Raw genomic sequence first — 26,648 nt, 5'->3', positions numbered from 1 at the left:
GTTGGACATATGGAGAAGCATATGTTCTCTCTCATCCTCCTAGCTGATGTAGCTGAGAACTTGAGATTATCTCTATGAAAAGAGATAAAAGGTGAACTATAATAAGCCTTATATAAATGTACATGTTGAATTCTGGAATCAAAAAAAGATAAAATTTTATAAACACAGTGAAATGCCTTTATGATATTAGAATTAGGAGAAAGGATGAATGCTTTATAGGTTAAATTATATGACTTATTGTAGGCTTGTGGTTTTTAAGCTTCTGGGATATGATTTGATCTGAAGAATATTCAAATTATTTGTGAATAAACACATTGATAATGAGACTTAACTGTAGTTATATTACTTAATAAAGACTCTAAATAAATATTTTGAAATTACTACAGAATTTTACGATTCTCCTAAATCATTCAGATTTAATTTTATAGAGTCTATTTCCTTTCCACATTTCAGAATTTCAAACTTTCTAAATGATTTTGAATTCTTCTTCTTTTGAAATGATGATGCAGTTTCCTTATACATTTTAAATACTTTTAATTTTTCTTAATGTTTATCCATTTTAATGAACTAACCAGATGCCTCAATGATTAGTCTATCAACGAACCAATTACCTTTCTTGTTATAGTGATTATCATCCAATACTTTTTATGGCTACCACAAACATCTCTCTTAACCATGGTTGCTGCTTCCTGTTGTGATTTCTAATGCGACAACTCAAAACTATTGATCCACTCATCAGATCAACCAGCAAATATTCATTAAGTTGACACTATGTGCCAGATAATCATGCTAGGTGATAGTGACAAAAAGCTCAAAGTAAAAGAGTCTCAGCTCTCAAGGAAATTATATTCTAAGAGAAATACTCTCAAATACTCAAATCAATCTATGATTTTATTACTTCAAGAGTTCCCTCTAACAATGGATATGAAATATCCTTAAGAGAAGCTGAAAACTGCTCCATTGAATTTCCACCTACTGCTTCTAGTCCTACCAATGCATAGGTTTAAAAAAGTTTTAAGAAGGTTTTAACAAAAGTTAAGTTTCGGACACTGAGTTTAAGACGAGTAATGTCAGAGAGGGCTGAACATGAAAACTAAATAAAGTCCATTAAATCTGACATTTAAGAGATGACTGATCAAACTCTGGAAAAAGCTTTCTGGTTGAATAATGAGATCAGAAGCCATGTCACCACAGTTGAGAAGAGAGAGGACTGGCACTTACTGAAGCCTTCTCAAGTTTAACCACAAAAAAGATGGAGAAATATAGGATGATAACTATCAAGAAAAGATGGATTAAATGAGGATTTTTGAGGATGGGAGAGACACAAGAATTCTTGTAAACAATAGGAAAGCAGCCAGTGTATAGGGAGAAAATGAAGATGAAAATGAAAGTCAGTAGGACAGGGAAACAGGATGAAATAGGATCATATGCATATAGAAGGGTTTCCCTTGGCAAGGAGAAGGACCACCTCAAAATGCTAGAAGAAGTAAAGAAGATGCCAGTCACAGAAGGCATCTGGTTGATATGAGATGAGGAGGGGAGAAGAAGGAGCTCCCTATTGAATGACCTCACTTTTTATCAGTCAGTGATGAGGTAACTTTCTTAGCTAAGAGGGTGGTAAGAGGAAAGCCATGAAAGGTTTGAGAAGGATGAAAAGGTTGAGAAAAGCCCCTGTGATCTTGGAATATTGAGTCAAGTAGGGAAATGTAAAAGAATTGTCTTGCTGTGAAGTTCCAGTTGAGATTATGTAATACATTTGCAGTTGACTTAGTGCAGTTTTATGATTTCATCTAGTTTTGTTCAGCAAGATGTGAATCAGAGTGGAGGCAGCAGATGATGAAAGAAAACCCAAGGCTAAGGCTTAGCAGAGCAAATTTCTTGATAATTTAAAGGGGATAAAGGAATAGCCATAATTAGAGGGCATGGCATGGAGGAAGACATGAATGTGTTGAAGAAGTAAAAAAACAACCAGAGTCAAATAAGCAGAGTATTTATAACAGATTTATTAAGGAGGAGACAGTAGCCAACAATGTCAAATGCAGCAGATCCAATAGGAAGTCAGTCAAAAAACAGCACTGAGTACTTACCAGCTAATAGTCACTTGATTAAGAGTTGGTGATACAAATACAAGCAAAAATATACAGTCCCTGCTCTCAGGGAGATTATATTTTGAGGGAAGACTATACATAAAAGAGAGCTGAAAAGTGTGGGGTGAAGAAGAACATACTGCTACCAAAACTAGAGTACTTGTTTAGCGCCCTACCAATCACAGTTCCAAAAAATTACTTTAATGAGTTAGAAAAAATTGCAAGTAAATTTATATGGAGAAATAAAACATCAAGAATTTCCAGGGATTCAATGAAAAAAAGTGCAAAAGAAAGCAGCTTAGCCTTACCAGATCTAAAATTATATTATAAAGTATCAGTCATCAAAACTGTCTGGCATTAGCCAAGAAATAGAGTTGTGGATCAGTGGGATAGACTAGGTTCGATAGCAAGAAATAATTATAGTAATCTGCTGTTTGATAAACCCAAAGAGTACAGTATTGGGATACAAACTCTCTCTTCAATAAAAACTGTTGGGAAAATTGGAAGTTAGTATGGAAGAAACTTGGATTAGACCAACCCCTCACACCCTATACCAAGATAAGATCCAAATGGCTACGGGATTTAGACATAAAAAACAATATTATAAGCAAACTGGAAGATGAAAGAGTAGTTTACTTGTCAGATCTATGGAAAGTGAAACAGTTTATGACCAAGGAAGAGATAGGTGATAGTGACAAAAAGCTCAAAGTAAAAGAGTCTCAGTTCTCAAGAAAATTGTATTCTATGTTTTATTTTTTTGCAAGGCAAATGGGGTTAAGTGGCTTGCCCAAGGTCACACAGCTAGGTAATTATTAAATGTCTGAGACCAGATTTGAACCCAGGTACTCCTGACTCCAAGGCCGGTGCTTTATTCACTATGCCACCTAGCCGCCCTGGAAATTATATTCTAAGAGAAATACATCATTCAAAAAAACTAGAGAATTTTGACTACATTAAATTAAAAAACTTTTGCACAGACAAAACCACTGCAACGAAGATCAAAAGAAATGTAGTAAATTGGGAAACAATTTGCAACTAGTATTTCTTTTTTAATTTCATTTTTTTTTAGTTTTTGCTAGGCAATGGGGTTAAGTGGCTTGCCCAAGGTCACACAGCTAGGTAATTATTAAGTGTCTGAGGCCAGATTTGAACTCAGTTACTCCTGACTCCAGGGCCGGTGCTCTATCCACTGTGCCACCTAGCCACCTTCAACTAGTATTTCTGACAAAGGACTCATTTCTAAAATATACAGAGAACTGAGTCAAATTTTCAAAAAAAACAAGCCATTCCCCAAATGTCAAATGGTCAAAGGATATGCAAAGGCAATTTGCAGCTGAGGAAATCAAAGTAATCCATAGTTATAAGAAAATTGCTCCAAATAATTATTTATTAGAGAAATGCAAATTAAAGCATCTCTGAAATACCACGTCATACCACTCAGACTGGCTAATATAACTAGAAAGGACAATGATCAATGTTGGAAGGGTTGTGGGAAATCTGGGACACTAATACACTGTTGGTGAAGCTGTGAACTTATCCAACCTTTCTGGAGAGCAATTTGGAATTATGCCCAAAGAGCAACAAAAACCTGCATACTCTTTGACCCAGCAATACCACTACTGGGTCTATACCCTGAAGAGATTATAAAAAAGGGTAAAAACATAACTTGTACAAAAATATTCATAGCAGTCCTGTTTGTGGTGGCAAAAAATTGGAAATTAAGTGAATGTCCTTCAACTGGGGAATACCTGAGCAACCTGTGGTATATGTATGTCATGGAACACTATTGTTCTATTAGAAACCAGAGGGATGGGAATTCAGGGAAGCCTGGAAAATTTTGCATGAACTGATGTTGAGCGAGATGAGCAGAACCAGAAAAACACTGTACACCCTCACAGCAACATTGGGGTGATGATCAACCTTGAAAGACTTGCTCATGCCTTCAGTTCAACAACCAGGGACAATTTTAGGCTGTCTGCAGTGTAGAATGCCATCTGTATCCAGGGAAAGAATTATGGACTTTGAACAAAGTCCAAAGACTATTACCATCAAATTAGGGAAAAAAAACCCATTATATTATTTTGTAATTTGACTATCTCATACTTTATTTTTCTTCTCTGTCATCACATTCAACTGAGATCAATGCCTTCTTTGGGGGGAGGGGGAGGGAAGCAAGAATATGGGAAAATTGTAAAACTCAAATAAAATCTTTCTTAAAAAAAAGGACATACTGTTCAGGAGCATGAAAATTCTGGAAATAATTTACCAATGGGAGAAGAAGCTCAAGGAGAGAAGAAGGATGACCAACAAAAGTTCACTATATTAGATTTTTTAGTTATGATATCATTGGTAACCTTGGAGAAAACGATTTGAAATGAATGATGAGGTCTAGAGATATGATTACAAAGAGTTAGCAGCAAATGAGAGAGGAAGTGGAAATAGTGAGCATATATATATTTTTCAAAAATTCTGATTGACAAGGGAGGACTGATAAAGGTTGAGGGGTGGTGGATCTTATGGAGATTTTTTTTTTTGGAAGGGAAAAGCTTAAGTATATTGAAAGTAGCAATGAATGAACCATATGAGAGTAAAAGAGAGAAGATTCAAGAGAGGAAGGTTGACTGAGAATGAAATCTGCTAAAGAAGAACAAAGGAGGGGCGGCTAGGTGGTTCAGTGGATAGAGCACCAGCCTTGGAGTCAGGAGTACCTGGGTTCAAATCTGACCTCAGACACTTAATAATTACGTAGCTGTGTGGCCTTGGGCAAGCCACTTAACACCACTGCCTTCAAAAATCTAAAAAAAAAAAAAACAAAGGAGCTGGGATCAAGGACACATGAAGAAGTGTTGAGAGGTATCGACCTTAGCAAGGAGAAGGACCACCTCTTTGTCTAATACTGAGGTAAAGTAGGAAAGAATAGAGAATAATATCAAGAAGTTTTGAAATAAGGATAATGGGAGAAGAGATAGTTCATATCAAATGGTCTCAATTTTTTTTTCAGGAAAAAGGCAAGGGGGTATGAGGGTGGTGGTAAAGATTAGATAAGGGATATATAAAATATAGAAGTATTTAACAGATCAGTATACACCCTTTGGGAATATAAGTTATATGTCAAATCCTTGATCTTCTGATCTCATAACCCCATCAAAAAAGGGAAAAATGGGAGCATCAGATCATGACCCATTTTTAATAAAGTCATGCTGAATCTTTGTGATAGTTGTTTTCTTTTTTTAAATGCTCAAAATCTATCAATTTATTTTTTTTTTCCAGGCAATGCCCAAGGTCAAACTGCTAGGTAGTTATTAAGTGTCTGAGGCCAGATTTGAACTCAGGTCATCCTGACTCCAGGGCTGGTGCTTTATCCACTGTACCACCTAGCCGCCTCCCCCACAATCCATCAATTTAATGATAAATTTTAGAATTGTGCCAGGATATGAAATTCACTTACATATAGATTTAAGGCTCTATCACATTCATTCTCTCTCTCTCTCTCTCTCTCTCTCTCTCTCTCTCTCTCTCTCTCTCTCTCCTCTCTCTCTCTCTCTCTGCAAGGCAATGAGGTTAAGTGACTTGCCCCAGGTCACATAGCCAGGTAATTATTAAGTATCTGAGGCTGGATTTGAACTCAGGTCCTCCAGGGCTGATGCTGTACCCACTGCACCACCTAGCTGCCCCTATAACATTCACTTTTGGAAAAATGTGAAAACACTTGCTTTTCTACAGCACTGTGATCCTTCTCTTATTCTCTATGACTTCTTTTTTAAAATTATTTATTTATTTTTATTTAAGGTTAAGCGATTTGCCCAAGGTCACATAGCTAGGCAATTAAGTGTCTGAGGTCACATTTGAACTCAGGTCCTCTTGACTCCAGGGTCAGTGCTCTATACACTATGCCATCTAGTTGCCCCCTCCATGACTTCTTAAAGCAGACTGACAATGGTTTAGCAATCATATCCAGGAGCACTTTTTTCTTCAGTATTTTTAGTTTTGTAGTATTTTGAACTTGACAAACAAGAATAATTTCATGAACTATATATATATATATATATATATATATATATATATATCCATGATATTCAATTATATATGATGATTTCTAGCACATATAATATGGTTTTAAAAATCTATAATAAAAGTAGCATTAGTTTCAAAGTTATTCTTTTTGTTTATGCTGCCTTCTGAATTTCCTTCTGTCCTCTTCCACATTGAGAAAAAAATGTTTCATTTTCTTTTTTAGTCATATTTGTTTTGTTAGTATTATTATTATTAGCCTCTTTGATTTTTCAATGTTTCTTTTTCTTCCTCTCCCACTCCCTTGTATCACATAAGCACAGTGAAGCAAAACAAATTCACACATTAATCATGGTTGAAAATATATGTCTCCTATGCTATGCCATTCTAATTCATCACCTATCTATCAAGAGGTGAGAGGCATGCTTTAACATTGATTTTTTGGAGTCATGATCAGTTATTAAGACTTTCAAAGTTATTTTTCTTTAAAAATATCGTAGTCATTGTGTAAACTCTTCATTAAATTCTTTTCACTTTTCTCTACATCATTTCATACAACTTTTCCATAGTTTCTCTGAATCCATCTCTTTGATACTTTGTTATGTTCAATAAATGTTGTATTATATTCACATACCATCATCTTCTCAACTATTCCCCAATTGGTGGACACCCTTCAACTTCCAGGTCTTAAATATAAGAAAAAGTGCTGCTACTAGAGATGTTTTTGTACCAATGTATTCCTTTATTTTCCTTTGATAACTTGAGGATATTTGTCTTTTAGGTTTATATGACTGGATCAAAGGATAAACACAGTTTAATGAGTTTTTTAGGATATGCCTGAGATTGTCTTCCAGAATAGCTAGATCATTCCATCAAAATTTATTAATGTGACTTATATTCCCACACTCCTAACAAGTCATTTTCCTCTTTAAAAAATCATCTTTGTCAATTGGATGGGTATGAGATAGAACCTTAGAGTTATGTTATTTTGTATTTCTCTTGTTATTAGTGACTTTTTCTTAAATGGTTGTGGATAACTTGTTTTTCTTTTGTACATTGCCTACCCATTCCTTTGACCATTTATCTAGTATGGAATGGCTATTATATATTTGATTCAGTTCCATATATATTTTAGATAGACAATCTGTATCAAAGAAGCCTGCTGCACATAATTTTTTTAAGTTAACTGTTTCCTTACTAATTTTAAGTGCAATTTTTTTGCATGCAAGTTTTTTAATTTTATAAAGTCAAAATTTCCATTTTATCACATATGATATTTATCTCATATTAGGTCAAGAACTTTCTTAATCTAGGGTCGTGAAAGGTACAGCTAGGTCCTGATTAGTACGAACAACAACTCTTATGAAGTGATAATATTATTAAAATTTGCACTATTTGAAGTTGTAATTATATGTAAAATATGGTAATTGATTCTAGTCCAAGGGAAATATGCAGTATGAATTTAAATAGTAAGACTACCTAATGGGATTTGTTATTCACATTAATCAGGACCTTATTGTATCTCCTCATAAGACCTTACTATATATCTTCCCTTTCTCCTCTAGGTGATTCATGATGTGATCTTTTTTTTTATCTAACTCATATATCCATTTGGAGCTTATCATGGTACCATAAGCTGCTAAAATAAACTTAATTTCTGCCAGATTTCCTTTATTTCTCAGTTTTTATTGAATACTGAATCATTTGAATTTATTGGGTTTTTAATTTAGTTTACTAAACATTTAACTACCATGTTCATTTGTTTTTGGATCTATTATGTTCTACTTATGAACCTTATGTTTTAATCAGTAACAAAAACATTGATGTTTGCAGCTTTACAATATGTTTTGAGTGCTAAAACTAATAAGCTCCCTTCTGATGTTTTTCATTATTTCTCATGAGATTTTAAATTATTTATTATTTTCTCTAGCTCTATAAAGTAAGCCTCAAGTACTTTAATTTATATGGTACTGAATAAGTAAATTAATATAGTCAAGACTGTCATTTTTAGTGCATTGACACAGCCCAACCATGAACAAATAATATTACTCTATTATTTAAGTTGATTTATTTTTGCCAACAATTTGTGGAAAATTGGCAATAGTTGTCCTTTGAAAGCCTGAAAGAATTCACTTATAAATCCATCTAAAAAGCAGGTTTAGGGGCAGCTAGGTGGTACAGTAGATAGAGCACCGACCCTGGAGTCAGGAGTACCTGGGTTCAAATCCAGCCTCAGACACTTAATAATAATTACCTAGCTGTGTGGCCTTGGGCAAGCCACTTAACCCCATTGCCTTGCAAAAAACCTTAAAAAAAAAAAAAGATCTTAAGGAAAAATGAACCTGCTTTTATTTTATTTTTTAGGTTTTTAAAGAATTGGTAGGAGAGCAGACCATGGCCGGCCAGGCTGCCCCGGCGCCCATATTCCAGGTGGGCGAGGACTGCTGGCCCCTGCCGGCTACGACGGGCCCGACACACACCTGCAGATCCTGGGCAAGCCTGTGCTGTAGCTCTGGGAGACCCCCTACATGCACTCGCTGGCCGCTGCCACCTCCTCCCGAGGGGCAAGGGTCCTGGAGGTCGGCTTTGGAATGGCCATTTTGGCCAGCAAAGTGCAAGAAGCCAACATCCAGGAGCATTGGATCGTTGAGTGCAATGATGGAGTCTGCCAGCGGCTTCAGGAGTGGGCCCAGCATCAGCCCCAAGGTTTTCCCCTTGAAAGGCTTGTGGGAAGAGGTGGTACCCAATCTGCCTGATGGACATTTTGATGGAATTCTCTATGACACCTATCCCCTCTCTGAGGAGACCTGGCATACCCATCAATTCAACTTCATCAAGGCTCATGCTTTCCGCCTGCTGAAGCCTGGGGGTGTCCTCACTTATTGCAATCTCACGTCCTGGGAAGAACTGCTGAAGACTAAGTACATGGATATCAAAAAGATGTTTGAGGAGACCCAGATTGCAGCCCTGGTGGAGGCAGGTTTCAAGAAAGAGAATATCAGCACTACTGTGATGGACCTAGTGCCCCCTGAGGAATGCTGCTACTACTCCTTCCCCAAGATGATCACTCCAACAGTCATCAGACACTGAAGATGCCAGTTTTCTCTTCCTACCAGGCTGACCCTGGACTGGGGGCACCAGGGACTCTAGCCTGCTAGGTTTGCTCAGTAAATCCCAGACAACAAATTAACAGTACTTGACAGAGGAACTTGACACAAGAAGAGAGGCAGAGAGTAAGCAAGGGATTGAGGGACTCTCTAGGCCTGTCTCCTGACTCAAGGCCCCAAGGGTAAGTAAAGAGGCTTCTGTTTTAATCCAACAAAAACATATTAAGCTCTGGGCTAGATGTTAAGGTTTAGGATTTTTCTGTCTTTTGATTTGTCTACCATCTTAGTCCTTGAAAGCCACTCGGGGCCTTAATTTGTTTCATTTGTAGAAAAGGTACATGTACCTGCTTGACAGGAAAGTTAATAATTAGGCTACCTATATGGAATGTTCTTCACCAAAAGTCTCTCCGAGGAATTGTTTTAAGGAAATAGGCTTCCCCTTTTATGTAGGGCTTATCAAATGCTCAAAATGGTGCTGGAGAAGTCCAGAGCAGTCTAGAGCTTGGCCCCCTAGCTTTGAGGGGTTTATACCCCATTTTAGACAGAGTATTGCTAATCCAATAGTGAGTCTAGGGGTCAAATGCTCCTATTATGAGGTTTCCCCTCATTGGAGGGCTTTAGAGTCAACATCTACTTGTTGGGGATGGGATTCTTGTTCAGATGACAGCTGAATTAGATTGGGTGTCTTCTGGGGTCTCCATAGCACCCCTTGGGATCAGGGAAAATGTTTTTATCTTTCTTTGTAGCCTCAGGGTGTAGCACAGTGCCTAATACTTAATGCTTAATACTTCCTTGTGTGGCCTGTTAACCCCTTTCCTTTGAGATGGGCGGAGCAAAGAGTAGGCCCATGTTATAGATGGTAGAGAGGCATTGGATCTACTAGAGAAGACCCAGGTTCTTGTCTCACTTCTGGTGTGTACCGGTGTGACTCTGGGCAAGTCACAGAGCCTGGTTCCTCAGAGAATCTTCAGATTAAGCTGCAGATCTGCATTGGTACAGGAAATTTCTTCATTGGAGTGTCCCCTTTCATTGCTAAAGTCAGAAGTTCAGTCCCTTTCCCTTTATAAGTGAAAAAACTGAGAAGTGATTTGTTCTTAGCCACTAAAGTTGGAGTTGGGATCTGAACTCGGGTTTTGAGTCCCAGAGGCAGAGGGACTCTAGGCTCCAGCAAGTTCCACCATCCAACCCATTTGTTCTCTTTCAGTCTGTTTCCCTATGGAAATCCATTTGAAAGCCTTAATTTTTACTAATACACTGTGAGGTCCCCCTCCATCTTTTATTCAGATTTTGGTGCTTTTCAGACCAGGTGCTCTACTGGGGTGGCAGAGGTCCTGTGGGGGAAGGGAAGGCCTTGTATTTTCTCAGTTGTAGCAGAAAACCTGATGCTAAAATAATAAAGCAATTCTGACCTCAAAAAAAAAAAAAAAAGAATTGGTAGGTCAAAGAACAAACAATAGATACTTTTATTAAAATAACAATAATAAGACGATATATCAAAATTTTTGAAATGCAATCAAAATCATCCTTAAGGGAACATTTATATCATTACCCATCTTCCTTACTAAAAGATAAAGAACAGAACAGTGACTGTCCATGTTATCATTAAACACAACTAGAAAGTGGGGGCTAGGTAGAAAAGTGGATAGAGCATTGGCCCTGGAGTCAGGAGTACCTGAGTTCAAATCCAACCTCAGACACTTAATAATTACCTAACTGTGTGGCCTTGGGCAAGCCACTTAACCCCATTACCTTGCAAAAACTAAAAAAACAAAAACAAAAAACTGGAAAAACTTCATCAACAAATCCCAGCTAAATGCTAAGATACAAATTATGAAAATCAAAAATGAAACTGACATTGAAAGAAAAAATGTTATTTCCAAAATTGAAGTGTTTTAAAATCAATAAGCTATTTTTTATTTTGTCATGAAACTATATCACCAGTATAAAAAAATTCTCAACAAATAAAAAGGAAACAAAATTATTAGAAATATTTATTTCCACTAGTAATATAAATGCAACGAGGACAAGTGACTGAGAAAAATACTTGTATAAGATTTTTCTGATAAGGATTTGGTATCCAAGATTTATAAAAAACTTACAGAACCAAAAGCCATTCTCCAGTAGGGAAATGGTAAAAGAATATGAACAAAATAGTTCTCAAAAGATGAGAAAAGAAATAATAACAACCATATCAGTCAAATGAAGAATGATCTTTGAGGTTTTACCTGATACTCAGCAAATTATTTATTATTTTCTCTAGCTCTATAAAGTAAACCTCAAGTACTTTAATTTATATGGTACTGAATAAGTAAATTAATATAGTCAAGACTGCCATTTTTAGTGCATTGACACAGCCCAACATGAACAAATAATATTACTCTCTATTATTTAAGATGATTTATTTTTGCTAACAATTTGTGGAAAATTGGCAATAGTTGTCCTTTGAAAGCCTGAGAGAATTCATTTATAAATCCATCTAACATTAGGGGCAGCTAGGTAGTATAGTGGATAGAGCTAGGTGGCAAAGTGTATAGAGCACTGGCCCTGGAGTCAGGAGTACCTGAGTTCAAATCTGGCCTCATTCACTAGCTAGCTGTGTGGCCCTGGGCAAGCTACTTAACCCCCATTGCCTTGCAAAAAACCCTAAAAATAAAATAAAATGAAACAAAAGCTCTTAAGGAAAAATGAACCTGCTTTTATTGATTGATTTTAAAGCACTTCAATTTTGGAAATAAAATTTTTTCTTTCAATGTCAGTTTCATTTTTGATTTTCATAATTTGTATCTTAGCATTTAGCTGGGATTTGTTGATGAAGTTTTTCCAGTTTTTTGTTTTTGTTTTTGTTTTCTTAGTTTTTGCAAGGTAATGGGGTTAAGTGGCTTGCCCAAGGCCACACAGCTAGGTAATTATAAAGTGTCTGAGGCCGGATTTGAACTCAGGTACTCCTGACTCCAGGGCCAGTGCTCTATCCACTTTGCCACCTAGCCACCCCTTTCCAGTTGTTTTTAATGATAACATGGACAGTCACTGTTCTGTTCTTTATCTTTTAGTAAGGAAGATGGGTAATGAGTAAAAGTATCTATTATTTGTTCGTTCTTTGACCTACCAATTCTTTAAAATTAATTAGTCTCCATATGTCTGAATTCTCTCTTCAAGTATCATCTATTAATTATAATTTTATTGTGTTGTAGTCAGCAAAATGTATTCAAATTTTCTGCCTTTTTTATATTCATTTTGAGGCTTTTATGCCATAGCATAGTCATAATTTGTGTTTTTATCAAGGTCAGCTGAAATATGTCTATTCCTTTATATTGCTACTCAGTAATTTCCATTCATTATATATAATTTTTCTGATATCCTATTTAGGTCTTTAATTTTTTTCTCATTTAATTTTTTTTGTTAGATAGCTTTGGGTCTGAAAGGGGCATCCTGAGGGGTCCAGTTGTTACTATTTTTTCTCTTTGATATTTAATTAACTTTTTCTGATTAATAATACTAATGATCATCACTAATATTTATATAGCTTTTTAAATTTTACAAAGCCCTTACCAAATATTATCTTGTTTTATCCCCATGACAACTTTGGGAAGTAGATGCTATTTCTATCATCATTTTACAACTATGAAAACTGAAATAAACAGAAATTAAGTATTGTTCAGAGTCATAAAGCTAGTAAGTTCCAAGACCAGATTCAAACTTGGGTCTTCCGGATTCTAGGTGCAGCACTCTATCTACTCCATAACCTAGCTGCTTTTATATATTTAAATATTATGCCATTCCATAAAGTTGTTACTGATATAACTTTAAGTATAATATAATTTACCTATTTATCTCTTCGTGGATTTCCCTCCATCATAAACTTTTTAAATAGTTTTCTTCTATTTATACCCCTCCCCCAACTCCCTCCCTCTAAAAGAAGGTGGTGGTGAAAGAGGAGGAAAATGATCACCCCTAACAATCTCTAATAGAATCTTTTCCACTTCTTCCCTTTCCCCACCCCCACCCCCTTCATTTTAAACAATCATCAGATGACTAGTTCTCTTTCTTTATTTCCTTTTAATTACCTTTCACAATGCACCCTCTGAAAATGAGGGTTGTTTTGCTTGTAACTATACCTTTCCCAATTTTACTCTCCCTCTCTTTTTATACTGTACTTGTTTTTCTATTAGATTAATTAATGTATTCTGCATGAGAGTGAGTGTTTGTGTGTGTGTGTGTGTGTGTATGTATTTGTTAACAACCTTTCTTTGGTTCAGATAAGAATGAAATTCCTTGACCCTATTCTCTGTATTTATCCTCTTCTTAATATGCCCCAATTATGAGAAATACTAAGTTCCAACCCTTTCTTCCTCATTTCTTCCCTAATGCATTCCTTAATTTCTTCCTTTGGAAAGCTAGGTGGTTCAGTGGATTGAGTGCAGAACCTGAAGTAAGACTCCTTTACCTGAATTCAAATTTGGCTTCAGACATTTACTAGCTGTGTAACCCTGGCTAAGTCATTTGTGTTTTGTCACAGTTTCCTCATCTGCAAAATGAGCTGGAGAAGGAAATGGGAACCATTTCAGTATCTTTACCAAAAAAAACCCTAAATGAGGTCACAAATAGTTGAATAGGGCAAAAAATGAATGAACATTTCCTCCTTTATTTTTCTTCACTTCAGACCATCAAAACAGGACACAAGCACCCCAGGCCAAATGTCTGTCTAATTTAACTGCCCCATCACTTCAGCAGATATCAGAAGTCTTTACCCTCTATCAGGATATGAGCCCTTCATTACTTTTCAGTCTCTTTCAATGGCTCAAATGAATTTAATTTCATAGATTTGCTTGTTCCCAGTGTTTGGTTGCATTTTAAAGTTTCAACTTAAAGTCTGACTTTTTCATTAGGAATGCTTGAGAGTCTCCTTCCCTTTTAAAGATCCATTTTTAGGGACTCTTTATCTCTTTAACCTTTTAATAAATTTTGTTCTTTTTAAATAGACAATCAGATTTCAACCCTAATACTTATCCTCCTTGCTCTCAATGATATCTGCTTCCTCAAATTAGGATCACTTTATTATTACTGACTACTTGTGAATTTAACAATAAGTTAAGACCTTGTGCTTTATTATTGTCCCTTTTGCATGTTCTTTTCTATGTATTACTTGTCCTCTAAATGCTATTTTTCTTATCTTGCATACACTATTGTCTATGATAAGTAACATGTACATTTATGCATACATACATAAATGTATGCAATATATACATTACATACAAGTGTACATACATATGTACATACACATAAATATGTAGACTATTTTCTCCTTCCAGCCTTTTCAACTCTAAAGCTATCTGATAAAATTTGTAAGACTTCATGCAAATATATTTTCATTATCTTGTAATGCTAAACTTAATTTTGTCTTCCCTCCAAACTTCTGGAGGAAGGTAGGAGGGCTTTTTTGCTCTTCAGATCCCTTTTCTTCTATTCTTGGGAAAAATATTTTATTTTCCCCAAAAACCTGAAGAATAAAAGGAAAATAAATAGGAAAAAGACCAACTTGCACTTAATGTATAAAGTTGCTATTTTGCATTGGCAGAAACACAAACATGGTGTATTCTCTGTAGGTCACTAAAATTCCCCTTGTGATCTGTAGTTGCTGTAAGGAAGATCCTCTGGCCTCTGTCATTCTTGTTAGTAGATCTTGCTCCTAACTCTGTGGTGAATTGATTTGGCAAACAGCCTTCTTGCCACATGTGTTAGCTGTGCTGCAGGCAGTTCTGAATAAGGCTTAATTTATTTATTTCGGGCCTCCTACCTTTTCTGATGATAGGATTCTAACTTGCTCAGCTGTCTTTGATTGGTAATTAGCAGATTCCTACCAAAATGTAATGCCAACAGAAGCTTGCCTTTAGCTAACTCCTAGCAAGTCTCAAACAGAAATATAATTACCAGCAAGGCTTTATGAATGAAAAGGAATAAATGACTATGCATTTATTAAGTGCTTACTTTGTGCTAGGCATCATGCTAAATGAAACTGTTTATCTATATCTCCTCTCCTCTTCTCATATTATTCTTGGCTTTGAGAACATTATCTATAAAAGTAATACAAAACAAAGGAAAAATATAAAGGAACCGGAATCATCACTTAGAGGAGAGGTGTGATATATGGAAGGCTTCATAACAGTTTTTATTTAATATATGAATTTTAGGATCTTATTAAAAATCATAGGTTGGAAGGGCCTATAAGATGTCAAGGATTCATTTGGTCCTTGGACCTTATGACCCAGAGCCTTCATTCTGGAGTTCTATGGTATGTCTAAGACATGCAAAAGTTTATAAAACTGCCATATGTACAAGACTTTTACAGGGACACACACACACACACACACAGACATATCATAAACATATGAGAAGAACAACCCAGGCAATGCCTCCCTGGATAACTCTGTCTCAAGGTGGTTGTCACCAGTGAATCCTGTCTTCTCTTCTGTCAACAATCAGTTTTACAGGCATGGCATAAGAGCCAATGGGGAACTCCAGCCCAGAAATCTGGACCACCTTGGCTTTTATATCATGTTTATAAATGTTTATGTTGTAAATGTTTATAAATGGTCTTATAAGGCTGATGCTTTTATTAAGGACACTGACTACAGCTAATGCCTTGCTGCACCCACAGGTCAATTGCCCTGCCTCTTTGATTGTGGTGACAGTGAAGATCCCATATTTATAGATTATTCCTATACAGGTTGATCTTGATTAGGAATGACATATTATTATACTTTCATGGAAAAATATCTGATATAGTCTTTAAAATGTACATATGGTTGCTTCAAAAGAAAAGTTATCTTCTCTATACATAGATAGAAATTGCTCTTAAGGAAAGGACTGGCCTAAGCAACTTCATTTGCTACATTTTAAAAACCATGAGCATGGTAAATACATATCACATTCAAGTTACAAAAAAGTTATGGTGTGAGGAGCAGAACCTAATCTGATTTAGCGGATCCAAACTGAGAAGATCAACATGGAAAGGCAAGCAAATATAAAATTCCACTGACAGAAAGTAATTTCAGGAATTTGAGGTATTCTTGAATCTAGTTTAAAACAGTAATAAGGTACTAATTAGAAGCAGAGGAAAAAACATCTTTAAAAGGCAGAAGATCATAGATCAATATCCAAGGAAAGTTAAACAAGTTAATTAATTCAATGACATCTAAACCTCAGGACATATGCTTATTAGAAAGCAATTACTTAAAATAAATTCAAATAAGTCAGGGATCAATATTTCAAAGTAAAGAGTAAAAAAACAAAGGTTTGGTTGAGACTTAATCCAAAAAAATCAAGAAAATAAATATATTTTATGTTTGGCAAAGTTTTAGGTTATAAATCACAACTATGTGATAATTTTTAGAGTGAGTGAAGAATAAATCAGCTTAAATTTTGTCTAATTTTTCCAAATAAAATTGTATAAAAACCATAAGAATGATAACAGTAACACCATGCAATCTCCTTCACTTTATATTTGACTTTTGTTGCACAATCATAGAGCTGGCTGTTGTTGCAAAATTTTTCTCTAGCCAAATAAATTTTCTCAAGGACTTCTCTTCATCTTTTGATATCAAAACAATTCTCTTTGAAGTATCTACCAACAATTACCAACAATCAGAGATAGAAGAAACAATAAAGACATTAACCAATGGGATAGAATGGTTAGAGATAGACTCTAGTAAAAGAGGGAAGGGATGTTTGAGAGGGGATTGATTTTATAAGTGACGAACTCAGCAGAGAATAATTCTTTGTTATGACTTTTGCTTCATTTCACTCTTACCATCTTGTAGGGAAGCAGCAGGGCATTGTAGATGGAGAATCGACATGTTTCCAGGTCTGCCTTTGACACTGACTGTGTGAACCTGAACAAGTCATCTATTCTCTACATGCTTTTAGGAAATTTTCTGAGATTATAAATTATCTAAAAACTGCTGATCAGCATTGGTAGAAGGAATGTTCTCACCTGAAGTTCCCTAAAGCCAATGAAATAACAGGCCTGCACCAAAACTAATTACAAGCATAACTGTAGAGATTTGGATCCCGAATGCTTAGAGAATGAAGATTCCCCCATTTGGATTACCTCTTTATACTTCAGACATAAGGTCAGTTAGAGCACGCTGAAAGAATAAATCCCCAAACTCCAGATATAAAAAAAAAGAAAAAAACAGAGTAAAAACACTAGCAAAATGAGATTGTTTCATGAAGTTGAAGACTTACTGAAGAGATAGGAAACATAAAACAGTGAAAAAATTGCTAAATTTGGAGTCTTCAAAAATCTGGATATCATATTCTGCCTGACAACCCTTACAGAGTGAACCTGAACAGGTCATTAGCAACACTATTCTCCAGTTTCCTCAACTGTAAAGTAAGGATGTTGGATGAGATTTCCACATGCATGAGCCAATGACATCACAGGTCACTTGATCAATTCTGATTCTTAAATGTAAATTAGGATTTGGTTATAGACTTACATTTCTATTTTGAAACAAAGTACCTTTGTTTACACTGTTGTTTAAAACTGGATTGCCCTCTTTCTCTTTTATGCTTGCTTATCTCTAAACCTAGTTCAATCTCTTTGTTATGTCATTCTCTCCTAAATGAGGACCAGGGGCTTCCTCTTCTCTCCAGCACTAAAAAGGGTCTTCTTAGATTTTGTCCTAATCTAGCTTCAGCCTATCTTTCCAGACTTATTTCACAAGATTCCCCTTTACACATCTACTTTGCAGCCAAACTGATTCGGTATGAATTTCTGAAATCAGTGTTCCATTTCCTGTTTCTGCAATTATCCACTGGCTGACTTGCAGAATTGGGATGCATTCCCCCCTCACTCCCTACTCTCAGCATCCTTAGCTTCCTTTAGACCTCATCTCAGCTGCCACTTTCTATAGAAAAAACTGCTGGTTTCCTTCCTTCTATAAAGCTAAAAAGTTATGCATACCATCATACTGTACCCACTGATATTTGGAAAAATCAGAAATTCAAGGGAATTGAAATTTCTCCTTCAATTTCAGAATAATATATGTTATTCAATTCTTAAGTTACTATTGACAATTTTTTTTTCAATTCAACAAAAGACTCAGTGGTGGATCAAGGTGTCATGCTCTTTAATTCTGATAAGACAAATTCTGATTGAGACAAATATGATGGTAGCTTTTACTTTTCCTTATTTTTTATTTTTCTTTCCTTATTATGAGACAATGGGACTCTGTTAGCTTTTCTTCCAACTCTTGCTCTATAATCCTATGATCATTATTTGTAATGTAGGAAAGTGTTTCCTTATCAACATTCCAATACTTATAGTCTTCCTCCTACTATGAATGTGGAGTCTAGAATATTCACTGAACAAATTAACAGATAAATGCCTAATTCCCATAATCATTGTAGTACTGATCAAATGGTTAAGGGAAGAGCTCAAAAGTAGTTGGGGAATTACTTAAAGTGAATTAAATTCCTCTTCTCACTTGGTTTTTCATTATGTCACCAAAGCACTAGAGGTCTCAGGGTTATTATTTGGGCCCTGGACTTTGATCATCTCTAGTTCTCACTCTCTCTCTCTCTCAATACACACACACACACACACACACACACACACACACACACACACATATGCACACACATATGTATGTATACATATATATATGTTCAAAAGACAATATTTACTTCCTCATTACATTATAATGGCAATGGGAAGACTTCAGAAAAGACTTTGTATAGTGATTTTTACATCCATGGATACCAAAATCCTTTATAAAATAAGATTCACTGTTAGAAATACAATACTCACCTAAGGAAAGAAGAAGAAAAATGTTCTATGCAAGAAATCCAATATAGTGGTTGATTGAAAGTTGATTCTGAAGAATCTGAAGTAAGATCTTCAGTGCCATTCTGAAATGTTCTGTTAAAAGAGAAATAATATTTTAAGAAAAGAAGTTGTGAATCGTATATTAGACTCCATTCAAGTTATTTTGGATTTAGCCATTCTTCAGAGCTAATTACTTAATAAAGTATTCTTAAATATTTTAATGTATAATTATTTATAATATAGCTATAATAAAATAAATAAAATACTTACTAAAGAAAAATATGAATTGCCTTTCCTCAATATATAATACACACACCAATGTCTGACTCAGATCAATGAGCTCAAGGAAAACATGGAAGTTCAAAGTTTCCTGAGGACCTTTTTGCTATCTGCACTTATAGATAGTACCAGAACTTTTAAATATTGTTCAGGCATGTCTAACTCTTCATAACCCCATCTAGCGTTTTCTTGGTTAAAAATAGTGGAATGGTTTACCATTTCTTTCTCCAAATCATTTACAGATGAGAAAACTGAAGCAAACAGGGCTAAGTGACTTGCCCAGGGTCCCACAGCTAGGAAGTGTCTGAGGCTAGATTTGAACTCCAGGAAATGAGTCTTCCTGATTTCAAGGCTGGTAAGTACTATATCTTCTATAGTGCCACCTATTTTCTCCAACTTCTAAATGTTAGGAATCAATCAGGGAACATTGATCAAGTTGCTACTACACACCAAGCATTGTACTGTGCTATTATTCCAAAAGAGTGAAAGATGAAATTCACTGATTATATAAAAACTAAAAACAGATATGTTGACATTTGTTCCTATTTCCCATCTCAAGAAGATAAAGACTCTTTTCAGTATATATAAAATAAAATTAATTTTAGAAGGTTCATTGGACAATAAATTTAGAACTGAGGGGAAGAAAGTGTTCATTTATTAAATACCTGTTATGTACTAGATACTGTGCTAAGCACTTTGTAAATATTATCTCATTTGGTCCTCACAATAATCCTGTGAGATAGGTGCTACTGTGATCTCCATTTTACATATGAGGAAACTGAGGAAGAGAAAGTGCCTTGCCCATGATCACACATCTAGTTAATGTCTAAGAACAGATTTAAATTCAGGTCTTTCTGATTTCAGATCCAGTTTTCTCTCTACTGTGCTACCCAGTTACCCCCAAGAACTTTAGAGGAGACTAGAGGTCATCTAAGATGATTCTTTTATTTTAAAGATGAGGAATTGAAGCTCTGAGAGGTCATGATTATGAAAGAGTTGTAACTGCATATCTATTAAATATCTAATGGGATTTGAGCCAGAGTATTTCTAACAAGAAGTTGTATTTTACCTACTTTACCTCACTGCCTCTCAGGGAATATGACTTCTGCAAAATTTTATTATGCACTTACTATGTGGCAAAGATCTATACCAATGCTAAACACTGGTATAACAAAAAGAAGTGCAAAAATAGAAAAAGTCTCTGCCCTCAGGGAGTTTATATATTAGTGGGAAAACAACCCAAATGTGAGGGTGTGTGTGTGTGTGTGTGTGTGTGTGTGTGTGTGTGTGTGTGTGTGTCCACATAGATTTGCCTAACTATGGCTCATAGGGAAACAAATAGAGAACTTTAAAGTTTGCTCCATCCATCTTTCTCTAAGGGGAGATTTTGATTCTTGCCAGGAGAGGAAGCAGGATATTGATGGCAGAGGCTGATTGGGCTAGATAGAATTATACCTTTCTGCCCCTCCTAAATATTGTTAATACAGAAGAAGTAATTTTTAGGTTCAAGCTACACTCTTGATTGGTACTCCTTAAACTATATCTGTTCAATGCCACTTGGAGAATGGGAGGTGGGCAGAAGGGAAGAAGGATGAATAGTCCTATAGAAGGTGACATTTGAGTTAAGCCTTGAATGAAAAAGAAATCAACATGAGGAGAGAGAGCATTCAAAAGAGCAGCCAGAATTCCTCACCTAGGAGGTAGATCATTGGTCCTAAGTCTCTCTATATTATAATAATGTTTGTCCTTCAATTTCAAAGAAGACCATGACATCAGGGAGGTGATATGATTTGGATTTGAGTAAGGGGGTTCTGTGGTAAGTAACTTGCTTCAGTCTCTCCCATAGAATGACTGGAGATGACCCTGGGTATGAGGCAATCAGGGTTAAGTGAATTACCCAAAGTCACACAGCTAGTAAGTATCAAATGTCTAAGGTCAGATTTGAACTTCTGCCCTCCTGAATCCAAGGCCAGTGCTCTTTTCTCTGTGTTACAGGAGGGCTGACCCACCAGAACCATCCTGAAAATCTCTGAGCGTGGTACAGTCTATCAAATTTAAGCTCTATTGGCACAGCTTTTAAAAATCCAGTGTCACCACTTCCACCCAAGATGGTGGAGAGAAGACAGGCATGGTGTTAAGTGCTTCTGATTCCCCTCAAAAATAACATGAAAGAAACCTCTTAACAGAAATTTCACTGACAAAACCCAAAGAGAGAAGCTAGGAAAAGAACACCTACCAACAAGGTCTGTCTCAGAGTTCACTCTTCAGAAAGAGACTAACTCCCTCCCCCAGGGCTCACCACATTATTTGGTCAAGGTCAACTCAGACCCTGTTGCTGAAAGCGACCCAAACTCTCCAGAGAAAGCAACCAGCACTACCTACCGGCCAGCCCTTGGAAGTACTAAGCCAAGTGAACAAAGCCTTTAGGATCTTCAAAAGCAAACTTCTAAGAACCAGCTTCTGCCCCCCCCCAAACACAAGATCATAAGAAGATGAAGAAAGGGGGAGAGAAAAGGGGAGCCCATGGAGAAATAGTTAGAAGAAATAGATTCTAACCTAGAGAAATCTGTCAGCTTTGAGGAGAATATGAATTTGTCTCCATCCCAGAAAGACTTCCTTTGAAGAAATCAGGAAGGAGTTTAAAAATCAATTGGAAAAATTGGGAAAAGAAACTCAAGAGAAAATTAACACATTGCAACAAGAAAACAAATCCTTGGAAAATACAATTGGACAAATACAAAAAGAATAATTCTCTCAAATCCTCAATTGGGCAAATACAAAAAGAAAATGATTCTCTCAGAACTACACTTGGGCAAATGGAAAACTCCTTCAAAAACAGAACTGACCAATTGGAAAAGGAGTTGCAAAAGGTAAATGAAGAAAATTCTTCTCTAAAAAAATGGAATTGGAGGAAATTAATGACTTTATGAGACAACAAGATTCTGTTAAACAAAACTAAAAGATTGAAAAAATAGAAGAAAGTGTAAAATACCTCATCACCAAAACCACTGACCTTGAGAATAGATCAAGAAGGAACAACATGAGAATTATAGGCCCTCATGAAACACTGAAGAGAAAAATAGAATTTAGTGATGGAAAATTGCCCTGATATCATGGAACCAGACAGCAAAATACTTATTGAAAGATTATAATAATCCCTTCCAGAAAGAGATCCTAAAATAAAATACCAAGGAATATTGTGGCCAAATTCCAGAACTATCAGATAAAAGATAAAATCCTCCAAGCAGCCAGAAACAATTTAAATACCAAGAAGCCACAGTGAGGATTACGCAGGACCTGGCTGCATCAACATTAAGGGATCGAAGAAGGGCCTGGAATGAGATATTTGGAAGAGTAAGGGAGCTTGGAATATAGCCAAGAATCCACTATCCAGCAAAGCTGAGCTTTCTCTTCCAGGGTAAAAGAGGACATTTACCGTAGTGGGAGACTTCCAATATTTTCTGATGAAAAGACCAGAGCTAAACAGAAAATTTGGACATCAAACAGGAGGCTCAAGAGACACATGAAATGGTTAAAAAAAGGGGGGCAAAGAAAAAAAAAACTGCTATCCAATAAGATGAAACTGACTATATCCCTACTTGGGAGCAAGGTTCTCATAACTCTCGAGAACTGTAACTCTATTAGAGAGAATATATTTAACTAGAAGTGATGGACACTCATAACTTTTCTGTGACTCAGACAGAATGATTTAAAAACAATACCTCTTTAAAAAGGGGAACAAGAAGGAGACGGGAGGATGGAGGAGATTGAAGGGGGTAAATCTCATTATATTAAGAAGCACAAAAGAGCTACTGCAATAGAAGGGAAGAAGGGAGACAGTGAGAATCACCTGAATCTTCATCTCAAAGTTAACTTACATGCTGGAATTAAGTTTTTTTGGTTTTTTTTTTTTTTTAGGATTTTGCAAGGCAAATGGGGTTAAGTGGCTTGCCCAAGGCCACACAGCTGGGTAATTATCAAGTGTCTGGGGCTGGATTTGAACTCAGGTCCTCCTGACTCCAGGGCTGGTGCTCCACTGTGCCACGTAGTTGCCCCCACACTGAAGTTAAGAAATGTATCTTATCTTTCAAGTATTAAAAAAGGGGAAAGGGGAGGGGGAGATGGGGAGGGGGAGGAAAAAAAGGGCAACTAATAGAATAAAGGGAAAGAAGAAAGGGAAAATGGAAAGGGGAAAGAAAGGGGAGGGAGTAAATATAAGAGGGCAAACACACTGAAGGTGGCAATTTTCAGAAACAAAACACTGGGGAGTATGGATAAAGGGAAAACAAAATGGAAAATACAAACAGAAGGAAGATAGCATGAAGGGCAATAGAGTTGGTAATGATAACTTTGAATGTAAATGGGATGAACTCTCCCATAAAACATAAGCAAATAGCAGACTGGATTAAAAAACAGAATCCTACAATATCCTGCTTACAAGAAACTCATTTGAAACAGAGAGATACGTATAGAAATAAAGGTAAAAAGTCAGAGCAAAATATATTTTGCTTTAACTGAAGTGAGAAAAGCAGGGGTAGGAATCCTTATCTCAGATAAAGCAGCTGCAAAAATAGAAAGTGTTAAAAAAGATAAGGAAGGAAATTATATCTTCCTAAAAGGTACTATAGACAATAAAGTAATTTCAATTCTAAATATGTATGCACCCAATCCTATAGCATCCAAATTCTTAGAGAAATTGAAAGAGTTACAGAAAGACATAAGCAGCAAAACTCTACTGGTGGGAGACCTCAACCTCCCACTCTCAGATTTAGATAAATCTAATAGTAAAACAACCAAGAAGAAAGTTAAGGAGGTAAATAGATTGTTAGAAAACCTAGACATGGTAGACCTATGGAGGAAATTGAATGGGGATAGAAAAGAATATACTTTTTTTTTCCTGTAGTACAAGGCACTTACACAAAAATTGACCATGTACTAGGACATAAAAACCTAATGATCAACTGCAGAAAGGCAGAAATAATGAATACATCTTTCTTACATCATAATGCAATAAAAATCATAAGCAATATTGGACCAGGGAGATACAGACCCAGAACTAATAGGAAAGTAAATAACCTCATTTTAAAGAATGAGTAGATCAAGCAATAAATTATAGAAAGTATTATTTCATCCTAGATAATGACAATAATGAAACAACATATCAAAACTTTGGGACACACTCAAAGTGGCTGTCAGGGGATATATTATATCTTTAAATGCTTACATGAATAAATTAGAGAAAGAGGAAATCAAGGAACTAAATATGCAACTAAAAAATTAGAGAAAGAACAAATTAAAAACCTCAATTAAATACCAAATTAGAAATTCTAAAAATTAAAGGAGAAATTAATAAAATCCAAAGCAAGAAAACAACTGAACTAATAAATAAAAGCAAGAGCTGGTTTTATGAAAAAAACCCCCAATAAAAATTGATAAACCTCTGGTATTTGATTAAAAAAAAAGAAAGAAGAAAACCAAATTGCTTGTATCATAAATGAAAAAAGGTGAACTCACCACCAATGAGGAGGAAATTTTAGTAATAATTTGGAATTATTTTGCCCAACTATATGCCAATAAATTTGACAATCTAAGTGAAATTGACGAATATTACAAAAATATATGTTGCCCAGATTAAATGAAGAGGAAACTAAAAACCTAAATAACTCTATCTCAGAAAAAGAAATGCAACAAGTCATTATTGAACTTCCTAAGAAAAATCTCCAGGGCCAAATGGATTCACAAGTGAATTCTATGAAATATTTAAGGAACAATTGTTCCAATTCTATATAAACTCATTTTCTTTGGAAAAATAGATGAAGATGGAATTCTACCTAACTCTTTTTATGACACCAATATGGTACTGATAACTAAACTAGGAAGAGTTAAAACAGAGAAAGAAAATTTTAGACCTATCTCGCTGATGAATATAGATGTAAAAATCTTAAATAAAATCTTAGCAAAATGATTACAAGTTATCATTACGATAATACATTATGATCAAGTAGGATTTATCCCAGGAATGCAGGGTTGGTTCAATATTAGGAAAACTGTTAGTATAATTAATTATAACAAACCTATCAGAAATCATATAATTATATCAATAGATACTGAAAAATTTGACAAATTTTGACAAAATACAGTGCCCATTCCTACTAAAAACACTAGAGAGTGTAGGAATGAATGGTTTCTTAGAATAACAGGCAGTATCTATCTGAAACCATCAACAAGCATTATATGCAATGGGGATAGGCTAGAGGCATTCCCAATAAGATCAGGGGTGAAACAGCAATGTCCATTATCACCACTACTATTCAATATTGTATTAGAAATGTTAGCTTCAGCAGTAAGAGAATAAAAAGAAATTGAAGGAATTAGAATTGGGAAGGAAGAGACAAAATTCTCCCTCTTTGCAGATGACATGATGGTATATCTAGAGAATTCCAAAAAAACCATCTAAAAAACTACTAGAAATAATTAGCAATGTTAGCAAAGTTGCAGGATTTAAAATAAACCCTCATAAATCCTCAACATTTCTATATATGACTAGCAAAATACAGCAGAAAGAGCTAGAAAGAGAAATCCCATTCAAAGTAACCTTAGACAGTATAAAATACCCGGGAGTCTACCTGCCAAGGTAGACTCAGAAACTTTTTGAAAATAATTACAAAACACTTCTCATACAAATAAAATCAGATTTAAATAACTGGGCAAACATCAACTGCTCATGGCTATAAAAAGACAATTCTATCAAAATTAAACTATTTGTTTACTGTCCTACCTATCAAAATTCCAAAAAATTACTTTAATGAGTTAGAAAAAATTGTTAAGTAAACTCATATGGAGAAATAAAAAGTCAAGAATTTCCAGGGATGCAATGGAAAAAAGTACAAAAGAAGGTGCCATAGCCTTACCAGAACTAAAATTATATTATAAAGCATCAGTCATCAAAGCTCTCTGGCATTGGCTAAGAAATAGAATGGTGGACCAGTGGAATAGACTAGGTGAAATAGCAGGAAATGATTATAGTAATCTGCTTTTTGATAAACCGATGAAGTCCAGCTATTGGGCTAAAAACTCTCTCTTCAATAAAAACTGGTGGGAAAATTGGAAGTTAGTATGGAAGAAACTTGGATTAGACCAACACCTCACACCAAGATAAGATCAAAAGGGATACAAGATTTAGAAATAAAAAACAATATTATAAGCAAACTAGAAGATCAAGGCCTAGTTTACCTGTCAGATCTATGCAAAGGGAAGCAGTTTATGAAGAGATTGAGAACATCATTAAAAACAAGCTAGATGATTTTGATCACATTAAATATAAAAGCTTTTGCA

The 26,648-nt window shown here is 35.5% G+C and overlaps 1 protein-coding gene and 1 pseudogene across 4 annotated transcripts in view; one reads left to right on the top strand and one right to left on the bottom strand.

Moving 5' to 3' along the window:
* Positions 1-26,648, bottom strand: part of KIAA0825 (KIAA0825 ortholog) — a 547,976-nt gene that overhangs the window by 324,757 nt on the left and 196,571 nt on the right. For all 4 annotated transcript variants that reach the window (XM_074206876.1, XM_074206877.1, XM_074206875.1 and 1 more), the window contains one exon: positions 19,017-19,127. In XM_074206876.1, coding sequence (XP_074062977.1) covers positions 19,017-19,127 — 111 coding nt within the window. The remainder of the gene's footprint in view (positions 1-19,016; positions 19,128-26,648) is intronic.
* LOC141499774 (guanidinoacetate N-methyltransferase pseudogene) lies at positions 8,493-9,203 on the top strand (annotated as a pseudogene).

The sequence above is a fragment of the Macrotis lagotis genome, chromosome X, assembly GCF_037893015.1.
Source record: "Macrotis lagotis isolate mMagLag1 chromosome X, bilby.v1.9.chrom.fasta, whole genome shotgun sequence".
Classification (NCBI taxonomy): domain Eukaryota; kingdom Metazoa; phylum Chordata; class Mammalia; order Peramelemorphia; family Peramelidae; genus Macrotis; species Macrotis lagotis.
Note: the sequence above shows the minus strand (reverse complement) of the source record. Positions and strands in the feature narration are given on the sequence as shown.